General features: G+C 43.6%; 2 protein-coding genes across 4 annotated transcripts in view; both read right to left on the bottom strand.

The window, feature by feature from the left end:
- Positions 1-7,342, bottom strand: part of EFCAB12 (EF-hand calcium binding domain 12) — a 29,634-nt gene extending 22,292 nt beyond the window's left edge. The window contains exon 1 of one of the 2 annotated variants that reach the window (XM_032267982.1): positions 5,270-7,342. In XM_032267982.1, coding sequence (XP_032123873.1) covers positions 5,270-5,318 — 49 coding nt within the window. In that variant the 5' untranslated portion in view covers positions 5,319-7,342. The remainder of the gene's footprint in view (positions 1-5,269) is intronic. The other variant, XM_032267983.1, reaches the window with a different exon arrangement.
- A 743-nt stretch (positions 7,343-8,085) lies between these two features.
- Positions 8,086-17,518, bottom strand: MBD4 (methyl-CpG binding domain 4, DNA glycosylase). Of its 2 annotated transcripts, none has more exons than XM_032267979.1 (8): positions 17,210-17,518; positions 14,855-15,085; positions 13,579-14,441; positions 10,842-10,916; positions 10,630-10,764; positions 9,874-10,023; positions 9,281-9,384; positions 8,086-8,387 (listed from the first exon to the last, which is right to left on the bottom strand). In XM_032267979.1, the coding sequence occupies exons 1-8, from the start codon at positions 17,296-17,298 to the stop codon at positions 8,310-8,312; spliced, it is 1,725 nt and encodes a 574-aa protein (XP_032123870.1). In that variant the 5' UTR covers positions 17,299-17,518; the 3' UTR covers positions 8,086-8,309. The 2 variants fall into 2 exon arrangements, with proteins under 2 accessions (XP_032123870.1, XP_032123871.1); XM_032267980.1 differs by having other exon boundaries at positions 13,597-14,441.

Here is a 17,518-nt window from a genome sequence, read left to right as displayed (position 1 = left end):
AATTACTTGGTTGATGTTTATTTTTTCTAGTAGACTATGAGCTCCATGAAGACTGTAACCCTATCTCTCTTGTTCCCTACTGGAGCCCTGACACTTCAATAGTGTCTACATATAATGGGAACTCAGTACATACTTGGTGAGTGGCAAATGGACAGACCTATGATGCTGGTACTATGATTATGCCCATTTTACAGATAAGGACACTGAGGCCCAGAGAGGCCCAAGGTCACTCAGTTGATTAGTAGCAGAGCTGAGACATGAACTTCAGTTTGCCTGGCCCCAGAGCTCAGATCTTAGCTGTTACTTGATATTACCTAAGGCTGTCACCCTATCCTGCTAAGTCTCAAGTATTTTACTTATGAAATGGTATAAACTCTGCTCTATCTACCTCTTGAAGTTGTTATGAAGATCAAATGAGATACAGTTTGAAAGTGTTCTAAAAAATCAGAAGGGGCCAGGCATGGTAGCTTATGCCTGTAATCCAAGCACTTTGGGAGATTGAGGTGGGAAGATTGCTTGAGCCCAGGAATTCAAGACGAGCCTAGGCAACACAGTGAGACTTCCTCTGTACAAAAAGTTTTTTAAACTAGCCAGGCGTGGTGGTGCACATCCGTAGTCCCAGCTCCTTGGGAGGCTGAGGTAGGAGGATCACTTGAGCCTGGGAGGTCAAGGCTACAGTGAGCTGAGATTACCCCCACTGTACTCCAGCCTGGGCAACAGAGTGAGACTCTTTTCCAAAAAAATAAAAAAATGCAGAAGGGATATAACACTCTTATTGGAAATACTGTCACTGTCATTTTCCTCCTAAAACCCAAACTCCCCAAACTCCCTCGCTTAAAACCTGTCCATGGCTCCCAACTGCCTCTAGAATAAAGATCAAACTCCTTAACCTGGTCCCACTTGGTCCCCTCACCCCTGCCAGCTTCTCTAATTTCTCTGGCTCCTTCTCTGGCCCTTTCTGCCTTCCCTTGTGTTTGTATCCAAACAGATGTGCCCCACCAACACACATGAGCCATGCTGTTTCCTCCCCATGACGTGCTTTTCTCCCTCCCTCTTCACTGTTGATCCCTGACTCATCCTGTGAGACTCATCAGGCATCCCAGGCCCCTTGAAGCCCTCCCACTCCCTCTCTCATGGTCCCTCTGGGTCCCATAGCCCCTATACTTAGTCCCATCATGGCATTTACCATATTTTTCTGAAATGAAGATGCTTTCTGCATTTTTCTTTCCCAGCAGCCTGTGAGTTTCCCAGTGTTAAGGACTGTATCTTTCTTCCCCTGTGTCCTCGGTGCCCAGCCTGGCCTAAAGTGGACATTCAGTACATTTGTTAAGTCTCTTTACAAGGCCCATGTGTTCCTTTCATAGTCAGCAAACAATAAAAGTAAACATCATGGCATGGTTTGCATCTGTGTCCTTGCCCAAATCTCAAGTCAAATTGTAATCCCCACTGTTGGAGGAGGGGCCTAGTGGAGGTTATTGGATCATGGGAGAGGATGTCCCCCTTGCTGTTTTCAAGATAGTGAGTGCTCACGACATCTGGTGGTTCGAAAATGCGTAGCACCTTCCCTTGCTCTGTCTTCCTCCTTCTTGGGTTATGTAAGATGTGCTTGCTTCCATTTTGCCTTCTGCCATGATTTTAAGTTTCCTAAGGCCGTCCCAGTCATGCTTCCTGTACAGCCTGAGGAACTGTGAGGCAATTAAACCTCATTTCTTTAAAAATTACCCAGTCGCAAGTAGTTCCTTATTGCAATGTGAGAACAGACTACCACACATCAATAGGGATAGAAGTGAGCACTTCTAAACACCACACATATCGTTACTTTGACCACAAACAAAAGTCCACTCCCAGCAGGGGATGACTGAGAATGTAGTCAGTCATCAAACCAGTATTTATTGAGAATCCCCCAGGGCTTGGTGCTTTACCAGGTGCAGATTAAACCAGGCTGGGCACCTACCATGGTTCACCCAATCCCAGTGCACCCAACGGAACAAGGTGGGGCACCCAGAGGGCAACAAGATGTTCTCAATTGGGGGAGAAACTCTGATTACGGGAACTGGGAGGGCATCAAGGAAGAGGTGTCTTTGATGTGGACCTTCAAGAATGGTCTGGTTTCGGCCGGGCGCGGTGGCTCAAGCCTGTAATCCCAGCACTTTGGGAGGCCGAGGCGGGCGGATCACGAGGTCAAGAGATCGAGACCATCCTGGTCAACACGGTGAAACCCCGTCTCTACTAAAAATACAAAAAATTAGCTGGGCATGGTGGTGCGTGCCTGTAATCCCAGCTACTCAGGAAGCTGAGGCAGGAGAATTGCCTGAACCCAGGAGGCGGAGGTTGCGGTGAGCCGAGATCGCGCCATTGCACTCCAGCCTGGGTAACAAGAGTGAAACTCTGTCTCAAAAAAAAAAAAAAAAAAAAAAGAATGGTCTGGTTTCAAGGGGTGGAGGGGCGGGATGGGAAAAGGTCAGGGGCGGGGATTTAGGGATTTTAGGGTCACCAGACAGTTCCACATGTTGGAAGCACACTGTGTAAAGGAGGTGGTTAGTGGAAAATAAGGTTGGTGTCATCTCAAATGCCAGGCTAAGAGATTGAAACCTCGCCCTGTAGGCCACGGGAACAGCAAACCTGCTCCGCACAAGTCTTGCTGCTCCCATTTGCATCCTTCCTAGATCCCTAATCCCTGTTCTGCCCCCAGCCAGGAGAGCCTTACAAATGTGAATTCAATCTGTCCCTTCCTCATTTGAAACCATTCAATGGCTTCTTAGTGCTCTTTGAATACCTGCCTCCTTCTGTGGCCTACAGAGCTGCCTTCAGTGGCCCTGCTCCCCACTCTTCCCTGTCACCTCCCAGCCCCCCCCATGTGGTCCCAGCTGCACTGTCCTCCTTTCTGTTGTCTGAGGCGCCTCACTCCTTTCTCTGCATTTGCTGTGCCCTCTGAAGAGCACTGCATTCCCCAGGGCTTCCCCTGGCCAAGCCCTTCTCCTTACATAGTTCTAAACCTGCGCAAGCTCCCGACCACCCTTTCCAAGGGTGCCTGCCCAACACACCCTCCTCAGGGAGCTTCATTCTAGTACTCTTTGGAGTTCTGTGTCCATTGACAGAAAGGGAAGTGGGCTCTTCTAATAAAAGAAGCTGTCATTGTGTAGTTATGGGTAGAGACAGTGTAACAACGTTCCTAGGAAATTGGTGAGGAAAGCTCTCAGACGTCAACCAGTTCAATCACATGCCCAGGTCAGGGACGCTTTCCTCAGTGCTGCTGGCAGACTCTGCCTCCCTTTACACACCTCCAGTGACGTGGAGCTTTCCACTTAACATGGTGGGCACTAAACTCGGACTGCTAGAAAATACTTCCTTACATTGACCCAGAATTTGTTTCCCTGGACTTTCTACCCCTTGATTCTAGTCCTCCCCAGGGAGGTCCCAGGAAACACACTTGTTCTCTCTTTTCTCGGACAGCCTATAGGTGTCTGGAAATAATACTACTCTTTCTTGAAATTCTCCCTGCTCTTGGCTTGATTCAATCTCTCACTAAGTCCAATTCTACCTCTCTGGCTACTGTTTTTGGGTCCCTCTTTTCCTGTCTATTCCTTAAAGGTTGATGCTTTCCAGGCTTATACCCAGGCTCTCTTCGCTTTTCAAATAATCCCTTCCACTCTCACGTTTCTATGACCTTCTGTATGCTGGGAACACCCATACCAATATTTTTTATTTGGAATTAGCTTCAAGTTTATACCTCCAGTTGCTCCTAAAACATCTCCACTTGGATGGCTTACAGAGATCTTTTTTTATTATTTATTTTTAACTGAGACAGGGTCTTGCTCTGTTGCCCAGGCTGGAGTACAGTGACTCAATCACAGCTCATTGCAGCCTTGAACTCCTAGGCTCAAATGATCCTCCCAGCTCACACTCCTGAGTAGCTGGAATTACAGGTGCATGCCATTATGACCGACTAACTTCTAAAAACAATTTTGTGGAGATGGGATCTCACTATGTGGCCCAGGCTGTTCTCAAACTCCTGGGCTCAAGCAATCCTCCTGTCTTGGCTTCCCATAGTGCTGGGATTACAGGCGGGAGGTACTGTGCCCAACCACTGACAAGGATCTTAAACTCAACCAACCAAGACTAGATTTGTCTTTGTGCCCCTGCCCCCCACTAACTGGGTCCTGTGAGTACGTTCTCTATCTCTGTGGAAGACGCCTCCATCTACCAGGTCCCCCAGCTGCCAACTTGAGCACCATCTTTATTTGCCTCTTTGGTGTTCCCTGACCAACAAGGCCCTAAGTCCCTGTAGTACCTTCTAGCCTGGGTCTTCTCCCTTACCTCCCAGCATCTTTAGCATAGGCATTTGACCAGAGCCCTGATCTATGTGCCTGGGAAAGGTGACCAGGCTCTCCAGCTTGCCTCATTTTTCCACTGGGCATTAATGTGTTCAGTGCTGGAGAAGGGGCATGGAGAAGACCTTCAGTCTTCAAGCTTTACAGCCCCAGCTCTCCTCTCCCCACACCAACATTCTGAGGCTCCCAACTCAGTCTCAGGCCTTTGCTGACTGCTCCTAATCCAGTCCTGCCACTCCCAGTGACCTCTCCATCTCCTGGCTTGCAGGTTCTTTCATGATCTTGTCCTTTCTGACCTCCCTCACCTCGTTTCCAGAGACACTCAAACACTAGACCTCTTGTGGCATGCTGTTTTCTTGCCCGAAATGCTTTTCCTTCTCCTTTTGGCTTGGAGAATGCCCCTTTATCCTTTAAGCTCCAGTGAAAAGATGTTTTCCAGGAGCTTGGAACTGTTCCTCCCCATCCCATACCCTCAGCACATCTTTTACTCCTGGATGTCATCCCTGGGCCCGGCCTTCATCCTTCTTATTCTGCAATTATCCATTTATCTCTGTCCTTTACCTGTGAAGCTGCATTGCTTTGCCAAGAACTTGGTCCCTAGTATATTACTATCAAAACTTTGAAGACTGACGTCTTCTCCATGCCTTCCCTCCAGTACTGAATACATTAATGTCCCGCAGAGAAACAGGGCAATCTGGAGGGCTCCCGTCACACGGGTCGGGCCTCTGGTTCCAAGGCAAGGCAACTTGCCTTGCTCCTCCAACTAGGCCCAGGTGAAATCTCAGAAATGTGCATAACCTGCCCCCGACTCCATGGAAACCCCTCATCCGAGGGGGACGACACAATGAGATCTGTGGCCGGGTTTTTGCCCTCACCCCACTTTCACATGTCTCGAGGGAGCTGAGCGCTTCCTGCAGACGCTGCTTCCCGGGACTTACCGAGCAGCGACAAGAACAGACTGTGGTACGCTTCATAGTCATCGTCCATGGTCGCGGTGCTGAAGGGTGTGTGTGAATGTGTGTTGCTGTGGGCTTGCTCACGTGGGAGTATCGGGGTACCAGAAATTCAGTAACCCCAAGTCCTGCGAAAGGTGCTCAGTACGGAAGGCAGAAGCAACCTGTTGCCTTGGCTATGGACGCCCCGCGCCGATTGGCTGGACGCTGCCACGTGCCAGGAGCGAGCCCTCCCCGCCGAGCGCCTGGTGACCCCACCTCCTTTTCCGTCCAATTCTGGAAGAGGCGGCGAGCCAATCCACGCCGTGCACAGTTCCGGGCTTGGTGAAAGGCGGGATTTCTTTGTTCTGCCCAGTGGCCCCTGAATCTGGTGTAGAAATGTTTCGGTTTTCCCGTGAAGTATGGGACCTTCTGCAGGTCTCCATTATTTCTAGGCCTCAGTTTTCTCATGGGAAAAATAGGCCCTGCCTCCGCCAGAGGATTAGGAAGAACCAAAGTGAGCTGTGGCCAGATAGAGGCAGGGTGTTTGGTATGTTCTGCCCCGCTTATGGCAGGGTGCCATAGTCTGGAGTTACAGAACCTGAGGACCGGAGAATACTAAACTCTTGAAATGTGCATCACCTGATAAACAAAATGAGGTCTATCCATAGGATGGCCATAAGAAAGAATGAAGTACATGCCACAATATGGATGAACCTTCAAAATAGTATGCTAAGCAAGAAGCTAGACACAACAGGCCAGGTGCTGTATGATTCCATTTATGTGAAATGTTCAGCATAGACAAACCTTCAGACACGGAAAGTAGATTAATGGTTGCCAGGAGATGGGGGTGAGGAATTGGAAGTGACTGCTAACAGGTGGGGAGCTTCTTTTTGAAGTGGAAAAAAGAAACACAAACTTCTGGAATTCGTGATGATGGCTGCACATTGTAAATGTACTAAAGCCATTGAATTGTACATTTTAAAATGGTTATATGGTGGCTTTTAGCTCAATTTTTAAAAAGTTTAAACACCTGAGCACTCATTCCTTTGCTCAGACAAGCTATCTTTGTGAGCCTCTCAACCTGAGACGGTTGCCATGGGCCACATTTACGCAGCACTCTTGCAAGCCAGGCACCATTTTAGCTCATGTCTAAATTTCATAATTACAATCATTGTGTAAGGTAGACACCACAATCCCATTTTTCAAAGATGAGTTAACAGGTACAGAGGTCAGGCAACCTCACCTGCAAGAAAGGGGAAAAGCCAGGCCTATAGCGTGACCAACCCGGCTGTGTCCTGAGCTCCACTGGAGCAGAGCTTGCCTCCTGCATTCACACAGGCCCACTCTCCCCATGGAGATGCTGGGGAGAAGGGATGTGACCACCAGCCATGCCACAAAGCCACACCTGATACCCTGAGCTTGCCCCACACCCTCCAGCCCCAGCTAAGTCCAAGATTTCAGAGGTCCCTCTCTACCTTAGCTGCCATATTTGGGTGTCTTGTCCCTACATCTTACCCATTTTGTTCCCTTCCATTATCAGGTGCCCTTCTTTCTCTTTGTGAGGGTCTGTACAGAACTGTTGGTTATCTCTGTAGCCCTCCCGAGCACAGGGCTTTGTACTTTGTGAATGCGACTTGGATGTTTGTTAAATGAAAATGTGATTAGAAATTATAAAGTGGATGTTTGCCTAGAGGAGAGGGAGGTGTGGCCAGTTTTCCTGTTCTCTAGTCAAAATCCATCCTTCTAAAACCTGACACTAAAGTGGAAACAACCAACTACCTCTGCATCACACTGCAGCCTGATTTGGTCCACGCTGCCCTACAACAAAGGCAGTTTTCTGAACTGTTTATTTTTCACTTATTCAATCAATTTAATTTTGAAATTATACCTTAAAATGGTAGTTGCTAATTAAGACTTAATAACTAGTTTTTTCGCTTGGTTTCTTTCCAATAGTAAATGCTTTGGTATTTTAACTATAACAATACTTGTAATAAAAATGGCATAAGACTTACTATTTTCTTTTGAGACAGGGTCTTGCTGTGTCATCCAGGCTGGAGTACTGTAATATAATCATAGTTCACTGTAGCCTCAATCTCCTGGGCTCAAGTGATCCTCCCACCTCAGCCTTCTGAGTAGCTGGAACCACAGGTGTGTGCTACTAGGCCTGACTAATTTTTAAAATTTTTTTGTAGAGATGGGGGTCTCACTATGTTGCCCAGTCTGGTTTTGAACTCTTGGGCTCAAGCAATCCTCCTGCCTCAGCCTCTCAAAGTGCTAGAATTATAGGTATAAGCTACTGTGCCTAGCCAAATGGTATAAAACTCCAAATGGAAGAGAAATGAGTTTTCACAAAGGGACCAGGGTAAAAGGCATAGCGAGTGAGCTGAAATGGAGCAGCAGGCATATACTCACATTAGGTTATTAAATGGATGCTGGGATGGAATCTACAATTCCTAAGGGCCAGTGTGGAGCTGTCAACAATACACAATGCCAGAGGAATCTTATTTGTCTTTTAGAGTTAGCTTTTTAAAAAAATATGTATTTTTTGAGACAGGGTTTCTCTCTCATCCAGACAGGAGTGCAGTGGCATGATCACGGCTCACTGCAGCCTTGACCTCCTGGGCCCTCATGAGCTCAAATGATCCTCTTGCCTCAGCCTCTTGCCTCAGTACACCACCACACCTGCCATAAAAATATTTAGTGAGACCCTTCCTTTAGCAAGGTTGACAGAAATTTGCTTTGCATTATTGATAGTTTAGAAAGGTATTTTTCACCTTCTGACTACATTTCATTATTGGAAAAGCCATAGACATTTTTAAGATTGTTGTCAAATAATTTATTTTTTAAAAAAATCTCAAAACATGTTCAAGCACATTTGGTAGCAAAGATCCGCCATGGCACACACATTAAGAAAGCACACACACTAGGCTTCTAGTTGGGCTAATTAAAATCTAAATGGCTGGAAAGGTGGTTGGCTGTACTGAATAATGCTTTTTTGAAGTGCAATACTATGCATAACAGATGAGCTTGAAAACTGCAGAGTTTAAGACAGACTTAATTTTTCATGATTTTCCCAAAGCCAGTCATGATATTTATTTAATTTGTGGTCTTCAGGGTGCACCTGGAAGAAATGCAACACATGAGGAGGCAAAGACCTTAATGTAACTTAGTCAGAAATATATATTTTTAAATTGGCTTTTTAAATGTTTGCTTGGGGACAGTACATTATGATAATATACCTAAAAGTTATAACCTTTAACCTCGTGGGATTCATGATGTTTTAAGTTATACCTTATGTTAAGGTAATCCCATAAAGTTTCCAAAGTACTGTCCAAATTACTACTCACCATGAACTGGAGTGTGAGGTGGTGATGACATGAGCCAAGTACCTCCCACTTTCCAGAAGGAGGTTATAGACCCTGAGAGGTTAAATGGTCACAATAGATTGCTCTGATGAAGCAGGGATAGGACCGTGGTCCTTCAGTTCAGGCTCAGCCAGACCTACTGGCTGAATGCAAGAGGGTGAGTCTCAAGCTGACTGGGCAGGACACCAGGCCACCCACCAGCTGCCAGGATGCCACCAGCATGAGGGCTGGGCATATTTAACAGGGCTGAAGTGGGACATAGTCATCACAAAAGTAGTCTGAGACCACTAAGAGAAACCCAACAAGCATATATTCTAGGCCCAAAACTTCCTAATTTCCTAGAGTGGTATACTTTTGACAGGACGCTTAGAGACAGCACACAGATGGGGATGGACAGTAGCAGGGCCACAGACTGCAAACCACTGGAGATGAGTCAGAGGCCAGGCCTCTGGACTGGTCTTGTGGACTTGGGAGTGCCTACAGATCAAAAACCCCAAAATCCCATGCCACCCGCTTCCCCGCAGCCAGGAACAAAATCGGTTGTGACTGTAATAGCATTTGTGTCCAATAAATAGTTTTAACCACAATGGTGGACTTATTTTGCCTCAGAGACTAAATGTGCTGAATTATGGATGGGAGTGGGCCTCACCTGCTTCCACTCATTGACACAAAAAATTCGGTAAGAGTCGTTGCCATATTTACCAATCCCATGGAGTTCAATCGGATACTTCCACTGCTTTGTCAGATATTCATCTGAAGAATACAACACCCCACATATCAGGTCAGCTTCTAAAGACACCCTCCCAAAATGTGTGGTGATGGGGCAGGATGGAGAGAACAGCAGAAAGGGCAGGAAAGGCTCTTTCCAGGCAACCCCAGCTGTGACTGCTCTTCCTTCTGAATTCCTGCAGCACCCATATCATTAGCCAATTCCTAACCACTATTTTGTGCTGTGCTAATGAGACAGAGGTCATGTCCTCGAAGTCAAGAACTAGGCTTTCTGCTTCACTGACTTCTTCCCCTAATTCTGCTCACATGCCTGACCTAGTGTCGGGCAAAGATTTATTGTTTGGGTCAATGGGAGACTGTGATTTGGGGAAAGTGGGCTTTTTAAAATGCCTTTGGTGCTTGAGCTGAAAAACCGCCATTAATATAATATTTGAGGACATTAAAGTTTAAGGTGTGGCTCTCTTAAACAGGCACAACGTATTATGTTTTTCCTTTGGGTATGTGGGAAAGTACCTGAGAACTTGACAATGGTTTTTGCCCGAAGATCGTAGAGACCAAGAGGTTTAAGAAGTTCTGACACATCTCTCCAGTCTGCGTTTCTTGCTACCTCAGCTGAAGGGTACTTCTCCAGAAACTTCCAAAGCACAGGTATTGCCATTTTGCCTGGGAAGTAAAAGTAACTGTATGATTACAAGACTCCAGATGGGCTGATTTCACCTTCAAGTAGTTTCTCATCTAGAAATCTCATCCAGAGGGTTTTTAAAAAAAAAAAAAAAAAAAAAAAAAAAACCCCACTGGTGAGAAGCCATTATCTGAACCAGCAACCATTTCAGAATCTAATGCCAACACTGCTACTATATTGGGCTAGTAGTCCAAGTTATGCTGAAAACTGGCCTTGCATGATTAGCTTTTAAATAATCAGATCAGCAGATAATAAAAGTAGAAGCACATAGAACACAAGGTACATTCACTAAAAAAGATACTTTTAAATACACACGACAGAGGGTGGAGAAAAGTTAACTGATTTTCATTGGCGATCAAAACTAATTTGGAAGTCGAAAATAAATGAAAATCTACCTCTTTATTCTAAAAGATCTGTTGGATATCATCTAGTCTAACTTCCTCATAGGTGAAGAGCTTAAGGGTAAAGGGGGAATGCCTTATCCCAGGTGACACACTCAAAATGGACTTTGAAGCCAGGCCCCAATTCAGTGCTTTCTCCTTACCACACTGTCTCTACTAAGACAAAGATGATAATAATCCCCAAACCTGAGGTCCGATTGAGGAATATAGTAGCGATGAGAAGCTTCCATGGATCGTGAAAAAGTGTTTCTTGAACGAGATTAAAAGGTGACCGAGGAGGTGTCCATTTCTTAAAGACTTTACGTCTTGGGGGGCTAAGAGCTAAACAAACATACTGCATCAGAATTGAAAACCCAAAATAGAATTAGAATTCGCTGTTCTGATTGGGAAAGGGATACCTTCTTTGTTATATTTGCTGGAAAAATACAGGCTTGTTTTCCTTCTTTCTATCTGTGTTCGTGGGATGGTATCTTCTGAAAAGGAAAAGTGAACACTTTATTGAGTCTATGTTTAGCTTACAGGAATATTCAGGGATGCAAATAATAATATCAATGCTATTATAAAGCATGCCAGGCACTACTCTAAGCCCCTCACAAAAATTACCCAACTAATCTGACTAATGACCCATGAACTTAGTACTATTTTATCTCCACTTTACAGATAAGGACATTGAAGCACAGAGGAGCTAAGTAACTTGCTCAAGGTCACACAGATACTAAGTGTCGGAGCTAAAATCCAAATCCAGGCAGTCTGGCTCCTCAGTCCTCACCTTTAAGCACTCTGTGACACTAGTTCTTTACGACTTACTTTCAGAGTTTATAGTATTGAAAAATTAAAAGCAATATGGAATATATTTAATTATGATACATTTGTATAATGCGGTCATTAAAATATTTTTGAGACACTATTGTGTATATTTTCCCATTAACTTTTAAGTGAAAAAGAGCAATGGTCTACACATGATCCCAATTTTATAAAAAGGGGAAATATATATAAATAAAAACAGAGAGGTTAAGAATGAAATAAACCAAAATGATATAACAGTTGTTGCTAAGTGCTAATTTTTCTTTCTTTCTTTACTTTTCTATATTTTCCCAAAATTTCTGCAGTGAATACTTACTTTTACATTTACCAAAAAAAAAAAAGGGGGGAATCAGACAAAACAGAATCTACAGGAAAACCTACAATTTGAATCCTGGAGCATCTGAGACAACTACCTATTGAGAATCTCTATCTACTGGGAACCAGTGTTATCAGACTTCTCAAATTTCTAAAATCACATGTTAATACTCCTTAGCCATACCCTCTCAATTTGAGTATGAGTTAATAATACCTTGCATTTGTATAGCATCTTTTTCACTTCTCTTTTTATTTTACAGTATTTTTGATGTGAAAAACAGGACTAGTCAGGGTGGTTACCTCTATTTTACAGATGAAGAAACAAAGGCTTCGAAATTAAGCAATCACCCCAAAATGATACTGGGATTGACTATAAACAGGGACAAGTATCCAGGTCTCCAGATAATTAGACTAGTGTTTTTTTGCCATTTTACTTTGAATAGGTAAAGCCCAGTAGAGAGTAAAAAACAGAACAAAGGAAACTGCTCTGACTAGTTATTTGACAACCTTTTCTCTGGGCTCCTATAAATAATTACTAACTAGTCTCCTTTATGCCAAGTTTACTTGGCAATTTCTAGCTAAGCCAATGGGAATCTTTACTATTTCATGGGACACCTAGTAACGTAAGAGTACTTCATCTCATGATGAGAACTAGACTTTTTTTGTTTTTGAGATGGAGTTTTGCTCTTTTTGCCCAGGCTGGAGTGCAATGGTGCGATCTCAGCTCACCTCAACCTTCACCTCCCGGGTTCAAGTGATTCTCCTGCCTTAGCCTCCCAAGTAGCTGGGACTACAGGCATATGCCACCATGCCTGGCTAATTTTTGGAGTTTTTGGAGAGACAGGGTTTCTCCGTGTTGGTCAGGCTGGTCTCGAACTCCCAACCTCAAGTGATCCACCCTCCTTGGCCTCCCAAAGTGCTGAGATTACAGGCGTGAGCACCGTACCCAGCTGAGAACTAGACTCCTTTAAGTATAGGATGAATATGCTATTTCCATCTTACCACAAAAAAATATTAAATATTTAATTTGTCCATTTTGCTAGCAATAAATCTACATAAACCTCAATGCTTTCTTTAAGAAGCTCAGTGCTCAGGATGCAGACCTGAAGAGTTCTTATACAGTTTCTAGGTATATATGGCCATCTTGTGTTAAAACCAGAGAAATTCCAGGCCCAGAAAAGACATAAAATCATGGGTAGGACTGGGAGCAAGAATCAAATCTAATCTGCTTCACAAATGTGTCCAGGCTGTTTCCCCACAGGAATTTAAGTACAATTATTATTCTTTAAAGGAGTTATTCATTATACCATAATGGCATAATGAATAACTAATACAGGGCTGCTCAGAGGTCTCCTTTTTATCTCTTATTCACTGAGGTATTATAAAGACAAAACTGCTAAGTTCTGAATTCTGTATTAAGAGCATATTACAAATAATTGATGAACTATGTGATTATACTTTTGAATTATTTAGAGCTCTAAAGCATTTTAGAGAAGCATTACATTATAATAGAAGATAAAAATTACTATGATATATACAAAATTATATTGGAAGTCACACTTAGCAGTAAGTGGGGTACGAAGAGAAGGCACCAAATATTCTCTACCCATTTATGTATATAAGCCTTCCCTAAATTTTTCACAAGTGAAGATTTTTAATTTTCCTTCAAGTTTTAAGATCATTGGCTGGAAAGAGGGTGGGAAGAAGGGAAAGCGCTGTTGAGAAGGAGAGTCCCAGCTGCTGCCCCAGAAAGCGACCTCGGCAGCTGTCAACAGTAACACTCTCCTTTGCCATGGCATCATGACCGTAGTCAGCTGATTTTCTCTCTGCCATAGGAAACTGCTAGAAGATCAGTTAGATAAAGTATTAGGATAGACGGGTAGGAAGTATCTCATATTTGGCCATATTTCTTGGCTCTATTTTCCCACCTTAACCATGTACAGGCATGAATACAAGATGCAGGATTATAAATTTGTCATCACATAATGCTTAACAGTGCTTGAACGCCGTGGATACCTTGAAATATTTTCTCACCAGTAAAGTCTTTCTTGGTTGGTGGGCAGTTGTTGTCCATTTCAGAGCCATGTTTTAAAATGTCAGTATGCAAATGTTCCTTCCTCGCCCCAACTTCTTCTACTTTTGTTTCGATTTCTTCAGATTCTAAAAAGGTATCCTCATACTTCTCATTGTGTTCTGCGTGTTTGGCTGAATGTAGTTTGTTTATGATGCCAGAAGTTTTTTGTTCAAAACAAAAATTTGATCCTGAACTCAATGATCTTTCTTTTACAAGGCTCTTTTCTTCGTTGGTCACACTGAGGGTCTCACCACATGCTCCAGCATCAGAAATGCAGAAAGTTCTATCAAGCTGACTTTCTTGTGCAACAGGCTCACTTTCAGCATCTGTTTTATTACACACAGATTCTCTTTTGCTATCACTTTGAGCAAAACCTGAATGGTTCTTCCTGCATCCTTTTTTAGTTTTCTTCATTGGGGTTTCTTTCAAAATTGTCACATTTCCTTTGGGCTTTCTAACCTTTCTGAAGTGCATATTATCAACATCCTCATCTTCTTTCAAGAGCAAATGAGTGGAAGTAAACTTAGAGAGTCCTCTGCTATCCTGCAACTCTGAACTACTTCTTGGCAGCATAAACACATCCTCTTTGCACTTGCTTCGTGTCCTGAGGTTCCAGTTTGAATTGTTACTTTGGTTTTGAGGATTGGATGTCAGGGCTGACATGCTGCATTCTTTATATCTTGACTTGATGCCCCTTTTAGAAAGTACAGTAAAATCAAAATCTTCTGGTTTAAGAGAAGTCTCTCCATTTTTGTGAAGATAATTAGCAAGTGAACTTTTGGATCTGAACTTCAGTCCTTGTGGGCTAGAAAATGATATTAAAGGACACTTACTGCTAGCAAATGGAAGGGACTTTTAAAAAAACTGGATCACATTTCAGATTTCTAATTAATTTCCAAATGTTGCCATGGGCATCTGTTATTTAAAAATGAAAAAGTAATAAACGGCACTTTTAAACGGTTTCCTCTGACAATATAAAATAAATTTATAAATATAACTTAAATGCAACCTACCCATTAACCATTCACAGTATGAGGGACAAAATGTATGTAATGTTCCCCAAATTACTTGATATAATTAAATAGCGACATCGAAAGAATAGAATCTGCAAAGGTTTTATGGTAAAAATATAAAGAAGCCAAGATTCCTACTATGCTCCCACTATCTGCCCAGACAAAATTATTTGGCTGTACTATCTTTACCATCTTATATACTTACCTGATAAAGTATACATCAAATCTTCCTGCTGTTTTACCAAATAACCTTTGCTTCACAACTCTTTCCCATCCACGCGGGGCAGACTTATGGCATACCATCCCTGCAGTACCACCAAACTGAGCAGAAGCGATGGGTTCTTGTAGCAGGGGATTACATTCACTGCTTCTTTTTATCATCATTTGTTCCTCATCTTCTCCCACTCTTTTCAATTCCACAGTATCATCTTCCTTGCTGGAAAAATAAAGTCTAAGTGATTAACTTATTTAAAATTTATCTTCAACTGCCTGCTCAGTTTTAATCCATGACAATTCGGGAACCATACAGATTTTTCACATTAAAATGGAGGAGGAGACTGGCTGGGTGTGGCGGCTCACACCTATAATCCCAGCACTTTGGGAGGCCGAGGCTGGTGGATCACCTGAGGTCAGGAATTCGACACCAGCCTGACCAATATGGTGAAACCCCGTCTCTACTAAAAATACAAAAATTAGCCAGGCGTGGTGGCAGGCGCCTACAGTCTCAGCTACTCGGGAGGCTGAGACAGGAGAATTGCTTGAACCAAGGAGGCAGAGGTTGCAGGAAGCCACGATTGTGCCACAACTGAACTCCAGCCTAGGCGACAGAGTGAGACTCCATCTCAATCAATCAATCAATCAATAAAATGGAGGATATTAAAGTCAGTATGAACCAGTCTTATGCTAGTATTTTCCTATCCTCTGAAAGCTTCCCATATGCTACAGCACAGGTTAAAAAGTGTTGGAAATCTCTGCACAACAAAAAGGTCAAGCTAGAAAGTTTTTGAATTAATCACTGAGTAGGGCTATTATAAAGATTTCTGGGGTTACTTAGCATAAATTTGAGAATATGAACCAATAGCTGAGCTCTTAACCTGAGCTCTTAAGCAGCAGAAAATGCTTAAATATATCAGTCAGTCATGCTGACTTCTCTGCAAATAAGTGAGGTAAAGGTTTTACATAACATAAAATTTCTGGGAGAGAGTGTCTATCACTTTCATCAGATGTAACCCTCCAGAAGGTAAATAATTTCTGATACAGAATTTTTCAATCTTCTTCATTCTTGATCCTCATGGTAACCTTGTAGGTATAATAAGGTTTACTCTCAATTTGTTGATAAAATTGAGTGAAATTGATAACATGGACAGAAAGGTTAAATTACTTGCAAAACAGACACCAGAATCCAAGTCTACCAAATCTTGGTTAATACTTCTCCAACATACTACTATTGAAAAAAGTTGGCAAAGCAAGGTGGTTCATGCCTGTAATACCAGCACTTTGGGAGGAGGAGATGGGATGATCACCTGAGCCCAAGAGTTTGAGACCACCCTGGGCAATACAGCGAAACCCGTCTTTACAAAAAATGAAAAAAACAAGTAGCCGGGCATGGTGGCGCATGCCTGTAGTCCCAGCTACTAAGGAGGCCGAGGCAGGAGGATTGCTTGAGCCTGGCAGGTCAAAACTTCAGGGAGCTATGACTGTGCCACTGCACTCCAGCCTGAGTGACAAAAAAATCTAAAAAAAAAAAAAAAAAGCCCACCAAAAAAACAAACTAAAACTTCATTAAAGTTCCAGTGTGTCTTCTATGATGAAAACATAATTTAAACATGAAAAAAAGAAAAATTTCAGTCAAATGTATCCTAAACTACAGCTTGTAAAAGGTGGTGGATGGTTCTGGAGAGATCATCTAACCCAACTTCTTTTCTACAAATAGGGAAACTATGCAAGAACTAGAATTAGAACCAAGGTTTTCTGTTGTAATTTGGGGTAAAATAATTTTGAGGAGCTGGATAGATCTTATGAAAGAATATTGTTTATAGTGTTAGAGATAAAGATACTGACGCCTGGTGGAATCAGCAAAAACTCTTAAGAGACTGGGGCTCAAATCCCAGCTCTGCCAGCTGTATAAGTTTAACAGCAAGTTGCTTAACATCTCGAAGTCTCTGAAAAAAAAACTGTAAAAAGGTGATGCCTCTTTCAAGGTAGTTCTGAGGATTACATTTTGAAAAAAGTAGGTAAATCTTAACCTCCTATCACACACGTTCTCAAATGACTTCCTAGGATCCTCCAACCCAAGCGTACTTCTTGCACAAAACCTCCCGGCTCCCCCCAGCTCCCTAGTCATCTTGGATGAGGAAGTCGGGTGCACCCCAGGGCTGATCCCACAGGAAGAAAAGGAAGAGCATCTGAGCTTCTGCCCCAGCTCCTAGTAACTGAACCCGTGGGCCTTAAGGTCTCTGCCGATCCTTTGTCAAAGGTTAGAAAGGCCCACACACAGTCCACTCTTCCGATCCCATTTTACAGGTGGTAAACTGAGGCCCGAAAGGGGACAATAACTTGCCGGAGGTCACTCGGCGGGTCTGGGAATAGGCGCTCACTAGAGGACACTGCAGGGGCAGCTCTGCGGTCCCCCAGGCTCAAGCTCTCCATCCCAGCCGTGCCTATCGAACAGGCTCCGGCTGCAGCAACTAGCCGAGCGCTACGATGCCCTAGATGTGGGGCGGAGTTAGATGTGAAATCTTCTCAACGCGCGGCGCTAGACTGCAACCGAGGTCTGAAGATCGCAAAAGCGCCCCGACACCGCCGCTGCTTTTCGGCCGCCCACTCGGCTACAGACGCCATTTCCACGCTCCACCAATCAAATCCATGA

The sequence above is a fragment of the Sapajus apella genome, unplaced genomic scaffold (assembly GCF_009761245.1).
Source record: "Sapajus apella isolate SASKATOON/1434 unplaced genomic scaffold, GSC_monkey_1.0 scaffold174, whole genome shotgun sequence".
NCBI classification, from domain to species: Eukaryota; Metazoa; Chordata; class Mammalia; order Primates; family Cebidae; genus Sapajus; species Sapajus apella.
The sequence above is the reverse complement of the archived record's forward strand: the minus strand, read 5'-3'. Positions and strand labels throughout refer to the sequence as shown.